The following is a 17,809-nucleotide window of genomic DNA, read 5'->3' on the forward strand; positions in this document are numbered from 1 at the left end:
AAAGTGATTATAGCTCAGAAAAGGAGGACCTTGGAGATGAGCTTCTGCACCAAGGGGAAAAAAAATAGGGCTCTAGCCCCTTTACGTGCCACTTCAGGAAAGGAACATGCTTCATGTTTATATTATCCCCATCATATATACATATTTCATGAGCTCTTTGAGCAGAGGCAGTATCTATCCTTGTGTATCTAGGTGCAGCAACACTATGGAGTAATGGTCTAAACGGGAATGCTTGTGGACTACCAGTTGCACACTTTTAAGTATTTGATAAGACTATGAATAAAAGAATTAAAAATACTGTATGGCTAAGTCTTTGAGAAGATCAAGCACTGAAATGCATCAGTTTTTGGTATCATAGAATCACAGAATCCTAGAATTACTCAGGTTGGAAAAGACCTCAAAGATCATCAAGTCCAACTGCAGCCTAAACCATAGTACCCTAACTCTAACAACCCTCTGCTAAATCATCACTGCCTCTCAGCTTCCCTATAACATGTGCCTACTTCCATGCCTGTATGTTAGTGATTTCCAGTCACATGAAATGACATTCCCTTGCACTACTGACAGCATCAGGAAGAAATTTCCTTTAACAAGCAAGTTGTGAGAACTGCAGCATGTATGGGAAGAGTATTCTGTCAACAGCTGCAAAACTGCTTGGTTTGGATACAGCTGTGGGGTACAGGAGTATTTTTAACTGCCCCAAAGAATTAAAGTAAGACTACTTGTAAGACCTTCTCGCCAGGTCTAAGCATGCCGACTGAAGACATTTCATGAGAAAACAAAGCATTGTCAAATAGATTGTCATCTGTTTTAATAACAGAGATTAAGTGCTACTTTGAAAGTTTTATTGAAAGTGAATGGGTGCGGTATCAGACGAGGCATGTTATTGTCAGTAGGCATGCTTGCAGCCATCCCAGTAAATAATTTACATACCTGTTCTCTACTGGCAAGCACTTCCAGCCTGAAGGCAAAGCATCAGCTTAGTCCCACCAGCGCTGCATTGGTTCTGTACTGCATCACTGCGAAGTACTGCAGGATCTCTGCACGCCTCCTCTTCATCCTGGACCTCTCATGAAGTTCATGGAGGAGTCCTTGGCAAAAATTTTCCCTCTCCAAGACACATCTACACTGGGGAACAATGGCAGAGGGCTTCTACAGGTTTGCTAGAAAGCTGCTGACTTGACCTCACAAGAATGCCGTAGGTCATGACAGCTGTATAAGCAAAAACTTTGGTGAACTACGCGAAGGGGCTAATCTGCCTAACCCGTGCAGTACTTCACCTCTTTTGTCTGAGAAATCTGCCTTCATTTTAAGCCACAGTACTGATCTTTGTGTAAAAGAATCCAGTTTGTTTTGATATGTTGTGCAGGAAATCAACTCCTTTACATTAATGATGCAAAAACTTGATGGTGATGCCAGATTAATGCAAGTATTTGGCCTGATATGAAACCAGGAGGACTGCTGATGACTGTTCCAGTAAGTTTTCCCTGGGTGGACCAAGGCACATCACTATCCCCAGCTTTAAATAAGACCCCCAGATTTCTAAACAAAATAAAGGATGAAAATTGTGAAAGTCTGTAAAGAGAATGATCCTCACTGTGTGAAGGGAGAATATGAGAAATAATATATATAATTTTGAGGCACTATCTGCCTTCTTTATTATAAATACAAGATAATCTATCTCTTTGGAATGTGTACAATCTGTGTTTCCATTTTCCATTGGCCACTTCTCTCAGAACCTGTGCTCAATCCAAGAGCTTGCTGGTGGACAGGCTGAAAATGCTGCTTTCACACGTATTGTGAATTCTGCACCTCATCTGTGCCCTGCAAGGACACTGCTCAGAAGAAACTGCACTTATCAGTTATCTGCTGAGTGAAAATGGGGCAAAAAGTAAAACTACTGAAGAATGTTGTTTCTGCTAGGCTAAACTCTGCTGAGCTGCACAAAGTTAATTGTACTTGAAATCAACAGATTCAGCCTCTTTTGACAGCTGCATTTCATCTTCTGCACAGTGGCAATGGGAAAAAGAACAAACTGTATCAACACTGGGAATATGTTAATTGGACTAGGATTAAATGCAATTGCGTTGTTTTAAGAGATCAGGTTATCAAATCCACTGTCTTACTCGCAGTTAAAACCTGGCCAGCATTCCTCTGACTCTTTGAAACAGCGAGAGTGCTTTTTGGATGTTAGATAGGCGTGAGGCATTTCAACCCTGCCTGAAATTAAACACATATGAGAGGTACTGTCCACCTGCCACTTCCAGCCTCACCTGTGAATGCTTGTGGCTGCTGAAGCAGGAGTATATGGCAGCATGATTCTAGGACTGTGAAGCTGATGATACTTTGTTTACCTCTATTTTGCTATAAATGGGAGAGTCAGCAGCCCCAGATGTAATGTTTCTGCTCTGGGTGTAAGTATTTCCTATGCCAAATTCCTAATGTGAAAGTGGAGATTTAATCAGTCTTTACGCTTTTATATTTTTTAAATTATTTAACTTTTATTACTGTTGCACCATTTATACAATTACATATAATTTCAATGCATCCATTGTACATTTTGTTTTTTTCATTTGTTTTCCAATGAGTGTGTGTTGGTGTCTGTGACACAGAATGGAAGAGAAACTGGAACTGCAATGAACGCAGACTTTTCATTTCCACTGACCAATAAACAGAACTACAGGTGCACCCAACCACGGACATGCATTAACTCGTCATGAGAAATCTAGGAAGGCTAAGTAGGATGAGAATGCTTTTTACTCCCAAAAAATATTTGGAGAGGAAGAATTGGAGGATTGGCATTGAGAAATATGTGGACAGCTAAGTGGGTTTTGTCTGAAAGTTGGCATTCATCCACTGCATAAAAAAAATATCAAAATAAGAAAGGCTGTAAATAAAAAAACCACAGAAAATACTGCTTTCATAAAGATCTGATTGCCTTGGCACAAACCCAGTGGGCAGAATCAAACGCATCACTCCCAAACCCCATTACAGAACAAAAAGAAGATTTTGATACATTGGTGGAGTGCATTTACAGCAGTTCAGATACAAAAGATGTGCTGTACTTTCAGACATCCATCTATTTTACTTTTTTTCTTTTTCTTTTCTTTTGTTTTTTAATCCAGGACTTGTGTCAAGTTGGCAGAAAGTATATTAGATATTTCCCCACAAAAATACTATTTGGATTCTCCCCCCTCCCTCCCTCCCAACTTGATGGGACATCCTTTTCATTATTTTTTTTTCCTTTTTTTCCTTCTCTTTCTGGGCAATACTTTTTGTTATTTCAGATCTGAAACGAGTTAGTATAGCTGAAAAAATAAAAAAAAGACACAGGTTGTTTTAAGTGGTTGTTTCAACAGGCTGTCCAATTTAATCTTGCACTGCTATGGTTTGATCCGAATTAGTCGCTGGGGCTTCAGAAGGTTTCGCTTCCTCTGGTGGGGCTGATGGTTCCGAGGCCTTGGCAGTGGAACTAGGTGCTGCTGTAGCTGCTACGGTCTCCTTGGAAGAAGGTGCAGCCTCGCTGCTGCTAGGTTTTGAGTCTGAAGCTGGGGCCACTTCGCTTTTAGTTTCTTGGGCTGCAGGCGTTGCGGGAGCCTCAGTCTTTTTGGCTTCCCCGTCCTCTTTGCTCTTGTCATCTGCTTTGCTGGGAGCTGTGGCTTCTGAAGGCTGGGAAGCTTTTGCATCGCTGCTAGGCTCAGAAGTTTTGGGTGCTTCGCTACTGGCAGCAGGAGCAGAGGCTGCAGCTGGCTCCTCTTGCTTGGGTGCCTGTTCATTGTTCTTCTGCGGCTCTACTTTTGCATCGACAACTGCCTCTGACTTCTCTGGTTCTGCTTTCTGGGCTTCTTCTTGGGTCACTGTTTTCTCTTTCTCCCCTTCTTTTTCTTCTGTCTTATTGGCAGCAACCTGAGAATCCTTCTCAACCTTCTCCTCTTTGTTGTTCTCCTTCACTTCTGTGGTCTCTGTGGTTTGCTGGGCATCCTCAGCCTCCTTTGGAGTCTCCTCTTCCTCAGTTGCTGCTCCTTCAGCCTTCTTGTCTTTGTCTTTAGCTTTTTCATCATTGACACTGTACCCCTTCTTCTTCTTGCTCAGTTTGCCTCCCATGTTGGAGCTCTGCAACAGAAAAAAGAAAGAGGTGGTTATTCAAATTGTTTGTCACCAAGAGAATCAAAAGCTGATCAACTGAGATACAGGAAAAACAATTCAGTCTCCTGAAATGGGGACTTTAACCATTGGGTTTGCTGCTAGCAGCCAAGCACACCCAACGTGATGAGCACCACTGCCACCAGGCCACCATCCCACACAGCCCCACAGCACTGCCGTCCCAGGACTACTGCCACATTCCTTATGTGCAGTCCTGCTCCAAGACTGTCAAAAGAAGGGCATCACACACAGCGAGGACCTCATCTGCATCATGCCTCATGTTCATACAAGTGGAATGGATACAGACCAGAAATCCTGAGCACAGACTACATATAGAAAGATCGCTGCCCCTCAGCAAGGCAGCTAAAGTAATATGACTGCTTCTGAATGATGTATAATGCATGATATCACGCAATAAAAGGTAGAGAGGAAAAAGAGAGGCGCATGCTTTGACCCATGTTTTCAAGCACCAGAAGTGATCAGGTGTGCAGTTCAGCTGCTTAATAGAGCTGATATGGTTACAACTGTTGAGCACGTGTAACTATACAGGTATTTATATACCCTATGTGTGGGAGTCTTCACTAAGAATATTTAAAATCTTCCATAGTTCCTGGAAGCAAATTGAATCTATTAAAACAGGGAAATGCTTTCCTGTTTTCTTTCCTGATACATTGCTTCCCTCGTGGACTTGAAAATCCCTAGGATTGCCTAAAAGACAGTCTCTATGTTCTAAAACAAAGGTGTTGTTCATCCTCAGCAAAAGGTTAACAAAACCATAATTTCCTTGTTTCGTGCTATTTGAAAACAATTGAAAAGGAAATTTTTTCACAATACTGCTAAATAAATATGTAAGAGCTTCTCTAAGTGGAGATGAATCATTCTCATTTTCTGTTTTTAAAAAGTAGATCTTAACTTTTTCTCACACCTTACAAAATTGTGAATACAGGCGAGCTCATAGAATGCTATATAGTAAACTATTTTAAATATCAATGAGAACCAGCTGCTTCTCAGTAGTTTTCCAGCAGAGATCTTTCTCAAGAAGAAGAATTTGCCAATATTGTTGAAGGGTTAGCACACAGCCCTGTAAAGCGGTAATCTAATATTGCTAAAACACTACTTTATTGTCTGGGGTTTTATGGGTAATGCCACTAAAAGGATTAACTTCCACAGAGCTGCAGTTGAGCAACCTAATCTCTACCTTCAGGGCAGAGATACCAGGTCTGACTAGGGGAAGAATATGGATGTTAGTTGTTTTCTAGACTTCTTGGTACTCCAGCTTACTGTCTGTGTATAGTTAAAGCCGAAATATTTGAAAGGGCTTTTTGCAAGTCAGAAGGATTAGAGATGTATACTGAATTCATGTGTGTATCCCAATTTGCAATCCCTAATTACACCTGTAAATGTTTCCCAGTGAAGCTTAATTTTATTTGCTGTATCTGCTGTATTTTTCCAGATTTGCTATTCTGTGTATAGGAACTCACAAAGATTTACTTTTTCATATACACAGACACAAATAAATAATAAATAAATAAATAAATAAATAAAGCTTTTAACTACATATAAAGCTAGGCAGAGAGTGCATGTGCCTAAGGACCTTTAATAAGCAGAGAAGCATTCATATGAGAAAAGTGCTCCCAAGCTATGAACAGAAACATGTGCTGTCTTTGCTCGGAGGTAAGATGCAAAATTGCTGAGTCTCAATTTGCATCACAGCCAGCTGGCTCGAGAGAGTGGAGAAGATGGAGACTATCATTACACTCTATTAGTAAATATTTACAGCTACAAATGGACTGCCATAACAGAACATAATGGACTTACTTTATAGCAGAACAGATTCAGTCCTTGTGACACCAGATCCTGAATCTCCCTATTTAAAAGCCTTCATCACAACTATACCAGGCCAACATGCAACCCCCATGGCATAAGAAAGCTCTCCATTACATCCTCCAGCCAGAGTCCCATGTATTCCACTATCACAAGCAGACGCTGCTCTGGTCCCTGTCCCACTTTATCCCTGCCAGAAGGACAACTCTGCATTGTCCAGAGCAGAGTAGGTAGAAAGCAGACCTTTGAAAACATTCAGAACTAGCTGTACCTCGAAGAAGCCTAGCACATAAATCAAGGCACTGTAGGGATAATACTGCCTAGTGCCATATGAAGGCTGTATGCCAGTGTCCTTCTTGAAAACATCCACAAGGAATTATTTTCCTGTCCTAAGTGTACAACACTAGTGTTAGTCTCTTCATCCAAGCCATTTGGCTTTGCTGTCAATCAGGTTACTTTGTTGTATAAGCAGTGGTGGGTTTATGAAAACAGGTATTTAAATTAAAAGAAGCAGAGAAAGAGAAAAGGAGAAAGGGAGAAATAAAACTGCCGGAGTGTCATTTATTCAAATAAAACCCCTTGAGAAAATATCTCAGTGAAAAGTTTCACAAGTGAAGTGGCAAACTGCATTAAAACATTAAGGCATAAGGTGTTATGCCTACCCTGCACTACTACCTATACACTAACACTTGCAAGGACTTCTTTGCTTCCCCTGCCAAAGAGATAAAATCTAACAAAAAGGAGAATGACAGTAGTTAAATAAATGTGCATGACAAGCCTTGAAGAAAACTTGTCTACAACTACTTACTTTCAGAAGCTATAGCCAAGTATGCCTTCAGTTACTTGCACTGCCACTGTCCTGTAGTGGTTCTTAGCTCCAGAAACTACCAGCTAAGCGCTCTGTAATAAGTATGTTCAAAAGGAGGGCTCTCAAAAATGTTGGTGCCAAGCACCATTCCTGCAAAATGGAACAGCTTTGTCCCTTCACTGTTTGACAGAAAAATGTCTAGAGACGATCTAGAAGCTTTGATATAAGAAGCAGCAACGTATCAGCTATTTTCAGGGACCTGTGATAAACCAGTTGGCACATCAATGTTTCTGAAAATTGAAGTTAACTACCACACTCCAAAGTCATAAAAGACTTCATCTACTTTCCAGTGTGCTTAGTATGCTTTATATGCAGTGTTCTTCTCAGAGAGGAAGAAACAGACCCAGCGAGCACTACAGAGGACACCTAAAGAGGAACAAGATTTCTCAAGTTCCTAAGAGCGGCCAGTCATTTTGCTTATCCTGAAGTTTCCATTCTCCTCTAGAAAGCAAGAAGAGAATGGAGAGCTGGCGTGGGTATGTCACTCACTGTAGAGAAGAAATAATCTGGCAGTATTTGCATTATGAAATAACATGTTTACAGCTCACCTAGAGCATGTTAAGTACTTTGAAAATGAAATGTTTGTGATAATCAGGATTTCATGGGATAAAAAATGTTAACAAAAGAGTTAATGTCCATAAGACCATAATATAGCAGAATTCACAGAAGACTGTTTGAAGACTGAGGTGAAGACTGAGGATAGCAGTGGGTCCCTGGAAAAGAGGAAACATGTACCTACACAGTTTGGGAAAGAAAATATTATTTCCAAGTTCTATATTTTAGTTTTTCCTCTCTAATGGTCAAGTTCCTATAATTAACCCCTTTCCCTCTCTCTTCTGCCAGTCATGGTTTGTCAGGCCGTTTTCTTAAGTGTATATAACTTTCTAAAAGTTTCATTTAGCAAACATTTTCACATCCTATGAAAGGGTCTGGCTCTCATGAGAATGGACAAGCAAGGAATTCCTGTCACCCCTATCCTCAATACAGAAAACAGTACATCACAAAAGGATGAAAAACACAGATAACCACCTTCACATTACCATCATCTGATTTCCAAAGCTAAATTTCTAAAGCTCCTGTTCAACTTCATGTGGAACTAAGTCCACCTCCAAAAACATAGAGTGCAGGAAGGTAATAGATGCCTTCTGAAATAATGCTGCCCAAAGTGCAATGCAGGCCCTTGCAATGGGTTGGTCCAAACAGTGCCTGGAGCAAGCCAGTTCCCAGGCACAAGCTATCTCACCTCAGCTGCACAAAGGAGTAGTAAAATGCACATTCCTCCCAAAGCAGGATAACAACACACCAAATCAAAGGAAATGCAGATCCCAGAAGCTACCTCAGCCACAGCTGCTCAAAATAAGTTAAAAAGAAAAAATCTTGAAAAAAGCTTTGCATCTCTACACTTCACTGATTATCTTTACATCTCTGTTTTGAAAAGTGAGTGGAAATTTTCATACAAGCGTGTACATAGGAACTTAGGGGAAAAAAAGGGATTTCCAAACATAATTTTCAAAAAATTTTCTGAAACTTTTTGTTGAAGAAAAAGAAGAACTTACTCTTTCTTAAGATATGAAGTACAATTTCATGCTTCCCCTTACATGTACACAAATGCTCCTATCTCACCAACCCCAACAGTTCACCAGGTTAATTTTAGAAGATGACTATAGCAACCTTCTCTATAGAATTTGGTTCTAGCTCTGTGTTTTAGCCACAAATACCTGCTTCTCTGTTGCCTCTCAGTTGCCCTCACACATCTTCCTTTTCCTCTACTATTATATGGAATAAACAGAGCAGAAATGCTAGGTTTCAGTCAGGTTAAAAGCCTCATCACACTTCAGTAGCAATAACTTTTTCCTCTCTCCTCTCCTCTCCTCTCCTCTCCTCTCCTCTCCTCTCCTCTCCTCTCCTCTCCTCTCCTCTCCTCTCCTCTCCTCTCCTCTCCTCTCCTCTCCTCTCCTCTCCTCTCCTCTCCTCTCCTCTCCTCTCCTCTCCTCTCCTCTCCTCTCCTCTCCTCTCCTCTCCTCTCCTCTCCTCTCCTCTCCTCTCTTCTCCTCTCCTCTCCTCTCCCATGTTCTAGTAAAGGGATAGGAACAATCTCTCATGGTCAGGCAGGTTGTGGTGCTGGGAGTCAATGGGAAGCAGGACCCTGACCATCTCTCATCTGGAGACCTATCTCAGGGGTTATATTCAGTCTGTTTATTGTGTTTATTGCTGGCCAATGCTAGTTTTATTATTGTAGATAATAGATAGTAGAAGACCTCTAAGAAGTAGTATTGCCAGTCTAAGGGTCCAATTTGATTATTTTCTTTCTTTATTTAAAGAGGAACTTTTATTTTCTGGTTATTTTAAAAGTCCTGGGGACACATGCTACACAAAAATGGGAATTATACTGTACTTTTTTCATATAGCCCATTTGTCATTAACACATGTAAATGATGACAATTTATAATAGATTGCCATTATGAGACTTATAATGATTTAAACACACTGCAGGCAGATATGAAATTGTGTCTGGCTATCTAGCAATTCATAATTGAGTAACTGGTTCTTTTGAGAAGTATAATGAGTTATCATAAAAGTTAATGAACACATGATAATTATTTTGAAAAGAAATAAAAAATTCATACCTGAGAATGACTAAGATCCAAGTGAAATACTTAAGCTCTGAGATATGTATTAATTCATAGGTAAGGAATCTATCAGCAGGTATATCACAGGCAAAGTCTTTGCTGAAATTATCAACTCATATTAGCATCAACCTCATACCACAATTACTTCACATGCACAATTCATCTTTGCTATTCAACTAGGCAGAATTCCTAAGTAAAAATAAAAGGCATCCGTTATTTGATCAAGAAACAATGAAGATTTTTTGGATTACAGTGATAGCAGCTATCAAAGGCTCCAGACTTTGTCCTCCTCACTTGGAGGACTGTTCAGCTGAGACCAATGGAACAGAGCTATGGAAGGTCTACCACGCAGTCTGGCTGGTCAGACACCAGCACCACTTTAGCTTTAGGAGCTTTTGCAGAAATACACTCACCAAGGTGCTGTATTAACTAATCTTTACGCATGTAATCCTCCAATGAAGCCTCTCTTGTGCACTGCTGAACTGTGCACTGTATGAGGACATGCTGCAGAGCTGTTCTGTAGGAGCAGCCTCCTGAATGCAATAGGTACACTTCATTTCTTTAGGTTGTTACACCCCTTAGCTTCTCTGGATGTAAAGCCATCTAAAATACAGTAGCAGAACTTGGACCAGTGTGCTGTGGCTTCTCTGTTCCACAAGCAGTATAGAAATGGTGCTCCACTGTGTGCAAACTCCCACTCACCCCAGGCAAGGCTGTGCTTTGCAAGCAGAGATCATATCTTCTATCAGATAGGTTAATATGGATAGAAATAGCATTACTCCAATTTACCTTAGGCCACTGTCCAATGAGTTTTAGAGCAAGCATTATTTGATACTTGTCTATTGCAGACTTCAAATCAGAACCACAGTGGTTTTGCCACCTCTTTTTTTCAGTGAGCCAACACAACACTGTCTTGCCCAGTGGCACAGGTAGAATTGTCAGTGCCTCTAGTTCTATCTCCGGCAGCTCTTCTAAGGCTGTTTTGCACTGTTTGTACAAAAGTAGAAGTCATATTAAAAACTGACTGGCACAAAGGAAGTGTGAAGTAAAGGGTGATGTAGGTGTTTTGCAGCCTTGCAAAAGTTTGTTCAGTGTTCAGACTGACTGCTGAAATTAAAAATGTTTCCATCCACTTTAATTTTCCTCATCTCTCCCATTCAGTCTACCAGCCATCCTACAGGCTGGAGTCCTACCTCATCTTCAAAGCATTTCTCTTCAGATTACCTGCATATATTCTTCCCGTCAAGCAATAAAAACAGCATGTGGACATGTTCATGCAGATACAAACATGCAGCCAAAAGTCAGCCTGCCCCAGATCGAGATCCTAATCACAGTATTGTTGGGCACATTGTTAGAAGGGGGAACTCTGCTGTAAACACCTGTTTTGCAGAGACTGGGATTAAATTTACAAAAATAAAAACCCTTCTGTAGAAGTAGTTTGTGGTCTTCAAAACTAACTTAACAGCCAAAAACATAAGTCTGTGCCTTCTTATGGTTCATTTTGAGTTGTAACATCACCTTGCTTTTTCTGTGTGTGACTCCCCCAAAAGCATTTAAACAAAAAATTTTACATTAGCCAAAGCTTTCTAATGTACCCTAGAATTAAGTTCCTAAATAGAAAATTATGCAAATTTCAGAGGTGCTGATTACCCACGTATTTTATAACTGTTCAGTCCTCAAGAGTACTTGCAGCAGAGGGAGAGGTGAGATTCCTTGCATATCATTCCAATTATGGTGAGCCACTTTTTGTCTCCTTCAAATACTTCAAATGCAGGTTGGGTACCACAGTATAGGAAGGACATAAAACTGTGTGAGAGTGTCCAAAGGAGGGCTATGAAAATGGGGAAGGAGTTCATGGAGTGTTTGGACATTGCTCTCAGATACAGGGTTTGGATTCTGGGTGGTGCTACATGGAACCAGGATTGCAACTATATGATCCTAGAGTATCCTTTCCAACTCAAGATATTCTACGACTCCATGATTCTACGGGTTTCAGGTTTGTTTAACTTTTAAAACACAAGCAGCCACTCCTGACTGCAGCACATGAACTCCAATCACACCACAGAGCAGAGGAGAAGGGAGCCAAGTTCAGCCACCATCCAATCAGTGTAGCACTCTGCTGCAATGCCTCGGTGTTCATGAGAGTACCGCAAGCCCTTCCTTCCAAAACACACAGTGCAGAGTTTACTCGGCAAAACAGAACATTAGGAATTATTTCTTGTTGACTCCTTTATTCCATTACTTAAGTATTCAAGTATTGTAACATCTAGGACCCAGCTAACACATTCCTTATCCTCTTTTGTAAATATCATAGAAACATAGAATTACCTAGGTTGGAAAAGACCTTGAAGATCATCAAATCCAACCTCAGCCTAACCATAGTACCCTAAATATAACAACCTTCCGCTAAATCATATCCCTGAGCACCACATCCAAACAACTCTTAAACACATCCAGGGATGGTGATTCAACCACCTCCCTGGGGAGCCTATTCCAGTACTTAACTAACCTTTCTGTAAAGAAGTGTTTCCTAATATCCAACCTAAACTTGCCCTGGCGCAACTTGAGGCCATTTCCACTCATCCTGTCACTTGTCACCAGTGAGAAGAGACTTACCCCACTCTCACTGTAACCACTGTAATAGGGCTGCACCACTATCTTTTCTCCATTTTCTTCCAAAAGAAACAATGGCAGATACACATGGTACTCCAGCAGATACCACAGCTTTAGGCTCAGACACTGAAAGAAGTTGCTTGATTTAAAAAAAGCACCCACAGTTCTTTTCTTCCAAACGTGAGTCAGAGAAGATGCGAATGCATGAGGTAGTAGCAACGTTCCCATCTTCCTGCTAACCTTGGCCTTGAACACCATGATGGCATTCCTCAGAAATGAAGGTTTATGGATGAATTGAGGAATTATGCCCATTTCATCCTCCAATTATTTCATGACTGCTAATGACAAATTAGTCGTTGAAACAATGTTCTGAACATACCCGCACATTTAACATTGCACTAGAAAGCTGAAGGCACATGTGGCTGTGGAACAGAGCTACACAGCAGGACTTTATGGTAGAAAATATCCATCTGGAGGTGGTCAGCACAACACCTGCTTTCACCCTCAGCAGCACTTAGAGGGGATTTTACCCTGACTTCCTGAAGTCACTGTTAGAGCTGCCTGAAGAGCTGCCACATTTCCCCCTGCAGCAACAATTTTTGCCTTTTCATCTTGCGTACGAAATTTCATTTTGAGTGAAAACTTCAGTACTGAAGTCAATGTACACAAGTCCAGTCATGTTTCACAAAGCGTTAAAACTACCTGTAATTAAACTCTGCAAGACTTTGGGCTGCATTACAAGTATTCTTCAAGCTGCTAAGAAAAACCTCCTCCTTATGAGCACAGTATCAATGTCAGCACCGTATCAGCTCTCAGCTTCTCACAGTTCTGTTGTAATAATCAGGACGTGCTCAAAAGAAATGGCAGAAATGCAAGCTAGCATGCTTAGCATTCTGGAAGATCTTTTGCATTCATATACCTGGATGCTCTTCTGTGCCATCTACATTTTCTACCTTGCTGTAGCTTTCTCTACTAAGCAAAGTTTGTCACTTCAGTCATTCTCATTTCCTGGTTCTCACACTTGTATAATACATATATATATACATATTCAACAACATACTCTTAACACAAATGAAAATCTTGTGTTCCAAACTTTCTTATTTTGATTATATTTAGAATGCATGTTTATTCTGGATTTTACCCTTTTTAGTCTTTTTATTTTTTCTTCTTTGTTTTTCTTTTTTAACTAAAGCATTGCAGTCAAACTATCCGATTTACTGGTTTCACTCAAGTCACTGAGGGAAGATTATCAAAATAATATGGAATGTGCATACAACATTCACTGGCAAGCAAAGAATATCAAGCATCTGATTTCTGTTTTTTTTCTTGCAAATGTCTCTCTCCATCATTTTCACCACTACTAACTTGCATTCCTCTAATGGCTGTTCAAAATAACAGGATGCCTTAAGCAATCTTTTTATTAAGACTAGTAATGCCCTCCAAACCTTCAGAAATTAGAGCTGCATTTCTTGAACCAGATGAAGAACCATAGGTATATATCAGCAAACTGTCCTGTGGAGCCTATTACACCCCTATGATACCACGTTTTGCTATAAGTTGTATCTGTTTAGAGAGTGCCATAGATGACACTGAGAAAAGAGTTTGCTTTTAACTTTCAGTGGCACAAGCTGACACAGGGCACTGCAGAATCAAAATACTGTCTATTAGAGAGCTTTGTCTTGTGTCTCAACATGACAACAGTTTGCTTTGAGGAATCCACTTGGAAAACATAAAGTGTTTCTTAGAAACCCATTATAAGAGCTAAGCCAGGATACAGGCCGTACCATGTCATGTGTTAGGCTGTTAGACATGTCAGCTTGGATTTGAGACTCCAGATATAGGTTGATTGCCTGGGTTTCTTTCTGACCTCTTCACTGACTGTATCTTTTTCTTTCTTTTTTTTTTTTTTTTTGGCTTGGTTTTGGTTCAGTTTATTCAGGGACGGCAAATCAGCTCTATGAGAAGGAAGGCTGCATAAGATTGAAGGCTAGCAAGGTTCTTCGGCAACATTTAAAGTCACTAGCTAGTTCAATCCCTGAATTGCACTAAGGGATTCATGTTCAAACCAAGCAAGAAAGAAACCCAATTTAATAATTACTTAGCCAGAATTTTTCCAAGCTAGTGGCTATAGAAAAAAAGAGAAGAAAATGCAGTGCAGAAAGAATCAAAGGAAGACCAGAAATCATGAAAAGTGATCAAGTGTATATTTCCTCCAAATAAAAAATCTCGTTTTTATTTTGCATTTTAATACCAGTAGGAAATGACCATCTTAGAGATATCAGATTTAAACTTACAAAACAAAAACAAAACAAAAATAGCTTTTTAGGGATAATTGTAGAGTTGGATGTAGTTCCTTCCTTGTTTTCTTTGTCATCTGAGCACTGACTTGCATTTGTGACTACAGGTATAATTAATAAGTTAATGTGACCACATTTCAATTTTTGCAGTTCAGAATTGATTTAGATTATATTACTCCTGAAGTGGGCTAGCTCTCCATCAATGTTGCATGTATGTAATGTACCAGTTTACAGCTTTGGTCCACTCAGACCATGTAACAGAGAAGATCTTACCTTTGAAGGCCCACATGCTGTACAGAAAATTGTGGAGAGTTCTGAGGGTCACTCCTTCACTTTGAGCTTTCTGTTTATGGCTACTTGAAAATTATCTATTCCAACCAAAGAAGGCAAGCAAACAGTACGAAATATAACTAATCTATTTCATGATTAAGATGAGAAAAGTCTTTCAATGCAATGGAGACGCAAAAAGCTTGAAAGATTGGGTTTCATTTTTCAAGACAGAGCTGTAAGTACTATTCAAGCACTTCCATTAGCACTTTCATTGCTAAAAAACATTTCAGTAGCAGCTCATGATTTAAACATGCACCAGGTCCCATTTTGCTGCCCCACATACTGGCTCATACATGGAATCCACCTGTGTCCCAGAAAGTCTAAAATTTAAACAGTATGACTGGATATCAAGACATTTTAATGTCATTAGCAGCACACAGTTGCCAAGACTCCCACAAATAACTGGCTTTTCTAAAGGTTTTTCACATCAGTTCTACTGGCTGACAATGTAGCAGTAGTCAGACTGAGCAGCCCATCAATTTGTGCTTTTTTTCTTCTCCCACTAGAAGCTTAGATGGTGGTACAAAATTCCCGTGTCTCATTGAGGAGCTGGAACCCAGTGAGTCCCTCTGCCCTCCTATCTCAGCTCTGGCTACCAGGGTTTTTGCAATTCATTTGCTAAGGGCAGGGTGGCAAAAGAGAGCTGTTCTTCACGAAGTTTAAGATGTTGGCTGTTACAACCCAAGAAGCATTCAGCTCTGCAGAAACTATGCACAGTTTGCTCACTGCAGTTTTCCGGGTAATCCCCTCACATGCACAAGGCAAGTATTAAGTTCACCTGTCCCAAACCAGAATGATGATTCAAGTGCATAAAAGTCTCGTATACATACTTAAAAATATTAATCTCATAGGTCTGTACTACAGAAAATGCTACGTGAAGTACTATAAAGAAACACGTATCAAGAAGCATGAATGGTTTTAACAGTTCTTGGAACTCAAAATCTTCACTTAATTCTCTGAGATGTCACAAACTTTGACTGTGGAATTTCTTCTATTTCTGAATCATGAGTAACTGGTAAACAATACCACAGTACAGTTTCTTCTTCTATTTATTCTTAAACATAATTAATTTTTTTTAATTTTTTTTTTTTTTCCCCCATAAAGAGACAGTTTCTCCACCTGCTTTCAGTTCAGCAATTCTTCATTACCACGGGACAAGACTTCTATTTAATTACTCATTAACTTCAGGAAAGGAAAGATTAAAAAAATATTTCTTTTCAAAGTCTTGACTAATATCCCCTCAAATTTCTATGTGAATATATGAGAGTAAAAATAGAGGTCCTTTTATTCTGGTTGCTGGTAAGTGCAAAGAACTTTCATGTCACACACTCTTCTTGAAAAATTTGACATGAGACACTTTATTCAAATATAGAAATCAAGTAGTGACAGAATTATTCTCTTTATTTAACAGCAACTTAGAGAAATTATGCAAAACTACTATCACACCATTACATTTTGCCATAGCCTGCCATTCACACTTATTTTGTTTGTGAGATCTATCTCAGATCTGCCTTTTCCTTCAGGTCTAAAGAACCAGCCTTACCTTCCAGTCATCGCTAAAATCACACCATGTTCCTGTGGAACACAGGAACTTTTTTAAGATAAAATGTACCATCCTTGAACAGTGAGACAAAATCCCTTGCAGCAAGCTCCTGGCAGCTGTCAAAGCACAAATCTCAATATGGTAAAATGGCAGATGAGCTCTTACCTTCCAAAACCTAAATGTAGACAAGTATTACTGAAATAAAAATGTAATGTAGTACAAAAGCATGAGAATATCTCCCTCTTTCTGAAATAGAGAAGGCATGAGCTCAGAACCTACTCCCATCTCTTCCAGCTGCTGCTGGAAATTCTGCTCATCTGAATCTAACTTTCTCTTTTAGAATACTGGTAAAATCACTTTTCTTCCCCAGGAAAGCTCTGGCTGCTCCCAGCAGGTGCTGTGAAAAGTCAAAGAGAATTTTCAGTGTTTTAAAACATTAACTCTTTTTAATACGGCTTCTTCACCCCGAATCTCTTCATTAGGAAAGGCAGTGATACATACTGGCATTGTACTAAATTACTATCTCTGAAACATATTAGAATATTGTAATGAACAGCTTAACTCATCCAGATTTTATGGTGCTGTGTAACTATAGTATAGAGATGGAAAGCATCTCTGAACATTTTCAAGTATAACTGAAAGTCCCTTCTGGAATCAAGCTCCTCTGCAATTATGCCTCTAGGCTGAGAACATCTGTACATAGACGCTTTGATTTATAGTTCCCAATGCATACATTTCAGTCAGTTTCGGTACACGTGTTGAGAAGGATTTTTTGCTCAAGCTAAGAAAGTTTAGGTGTATCCAGCTGGATACAGATGAAGCTTCTGCTTGGCAGCCATTTTAGAACTTTATTAAAGACAGATGTAAGAAAATTACTTTGCTTAAATAGAACATTTTGAATGCCTGAAAAACTACAGCAAATCCCTTTGAACCTGCTGGTACTGAGTTTTCAGGCACTGGGCTGAGACATCATAGCTAGTACTGCATTTTAGATATACTTACTAATTAAATGCATGTCTTTGTTAAAAGGGCCTTCCTTTTTGCAACAATCACTCAAATATGAACAGATGTAAGAGGAAGCTCTAAACTGCTTCACTAACTTTCCAAGACCTTTTTAAAGACCGTGAAAGTTTGAAAATTCTGAGTTATATTTGTTACACATTGCAGAAGCTGCATTTCCTTAGATCTGTGTTTAGCAACCACGTCATTACAACAATGGAAAGTCATGAAAATTAAAAATATTTTCCTTTAAGTTTTGATTAAATATCAAATAGACCATTTCAACACAGAGCTGCTGAATGTGATGCTCAATAGGGCAGGAAACAGACGGTTCTTCTGCTGGATTTAGCATGACAAATTTGTGTAAATTGGCTTCCAAACCTTTAAGTGTCTACTCAACCTAGCCTGTATTCAGGAGTTTCAGAAGCCTTCTAAGATCAGACCAAGAGCACAAAGTAAATAAATAATACCAGTGAGAATGAAGAATGCTCATGGAGGTCTCAGTTCTTTGCATCTACACCAAGGGGCACGTGACTACAAGGGATCATTGTGGGTCCTTTGA

General features: G+C 39.7%; 1 protein-coding gene across 2 annotated transcripts in view; it reads right to left on the reverse strand.

Annotated features, from left to right (window-relative positions):
* Window positions 1–2,474: 2,474 nt before the first annotated feature.
* BASP1 (brain abundant membrane attached signal protein 1) overlaps window positions 2,475–17,809 on the reverse strand; it is a 47,721-nt gene continuing 32,386 nt past the window's right edge. The window contains exons 1-2 of one of the 2 annotated variants that reach the window (XM_085537834.1): window positions 16,414–16,489; window positions 2,475–4,113 (exon numbers count right to left, since the gene is read on the reverse strand). In XM_085537834.1, the coding sequence (XP_085393960.1) occupies window positions 3,370–4,104 (735 nt within the window). In that variant the 5' untranslated portion in view covers window positions 4,105–4,113; window positions 16,414–16,489 and the 3' untranslated portion in view covers window positions 2,475–3,369. Of the gene's footprint in view, window positions 4,114–16,413; window positions 16,490–17,809 lie in introns of those variants that run through there. The other variant, XM_015854432.3, reaches the window with a different exon arrangement.

Source organism: Coturnix japonica, chromosome 2 (genome assembly GCF_054131305.1).
Source record: "Coturnix japonica strain WE chromosome 2, WE-NBRP24, whole genome shotgun sequence".
Lineage (NCBI taxonomy): Eukaryota > Metazoa > Chordata > Aves > Galliformes > Phasianidae > Coturnix > Coturnix japonica.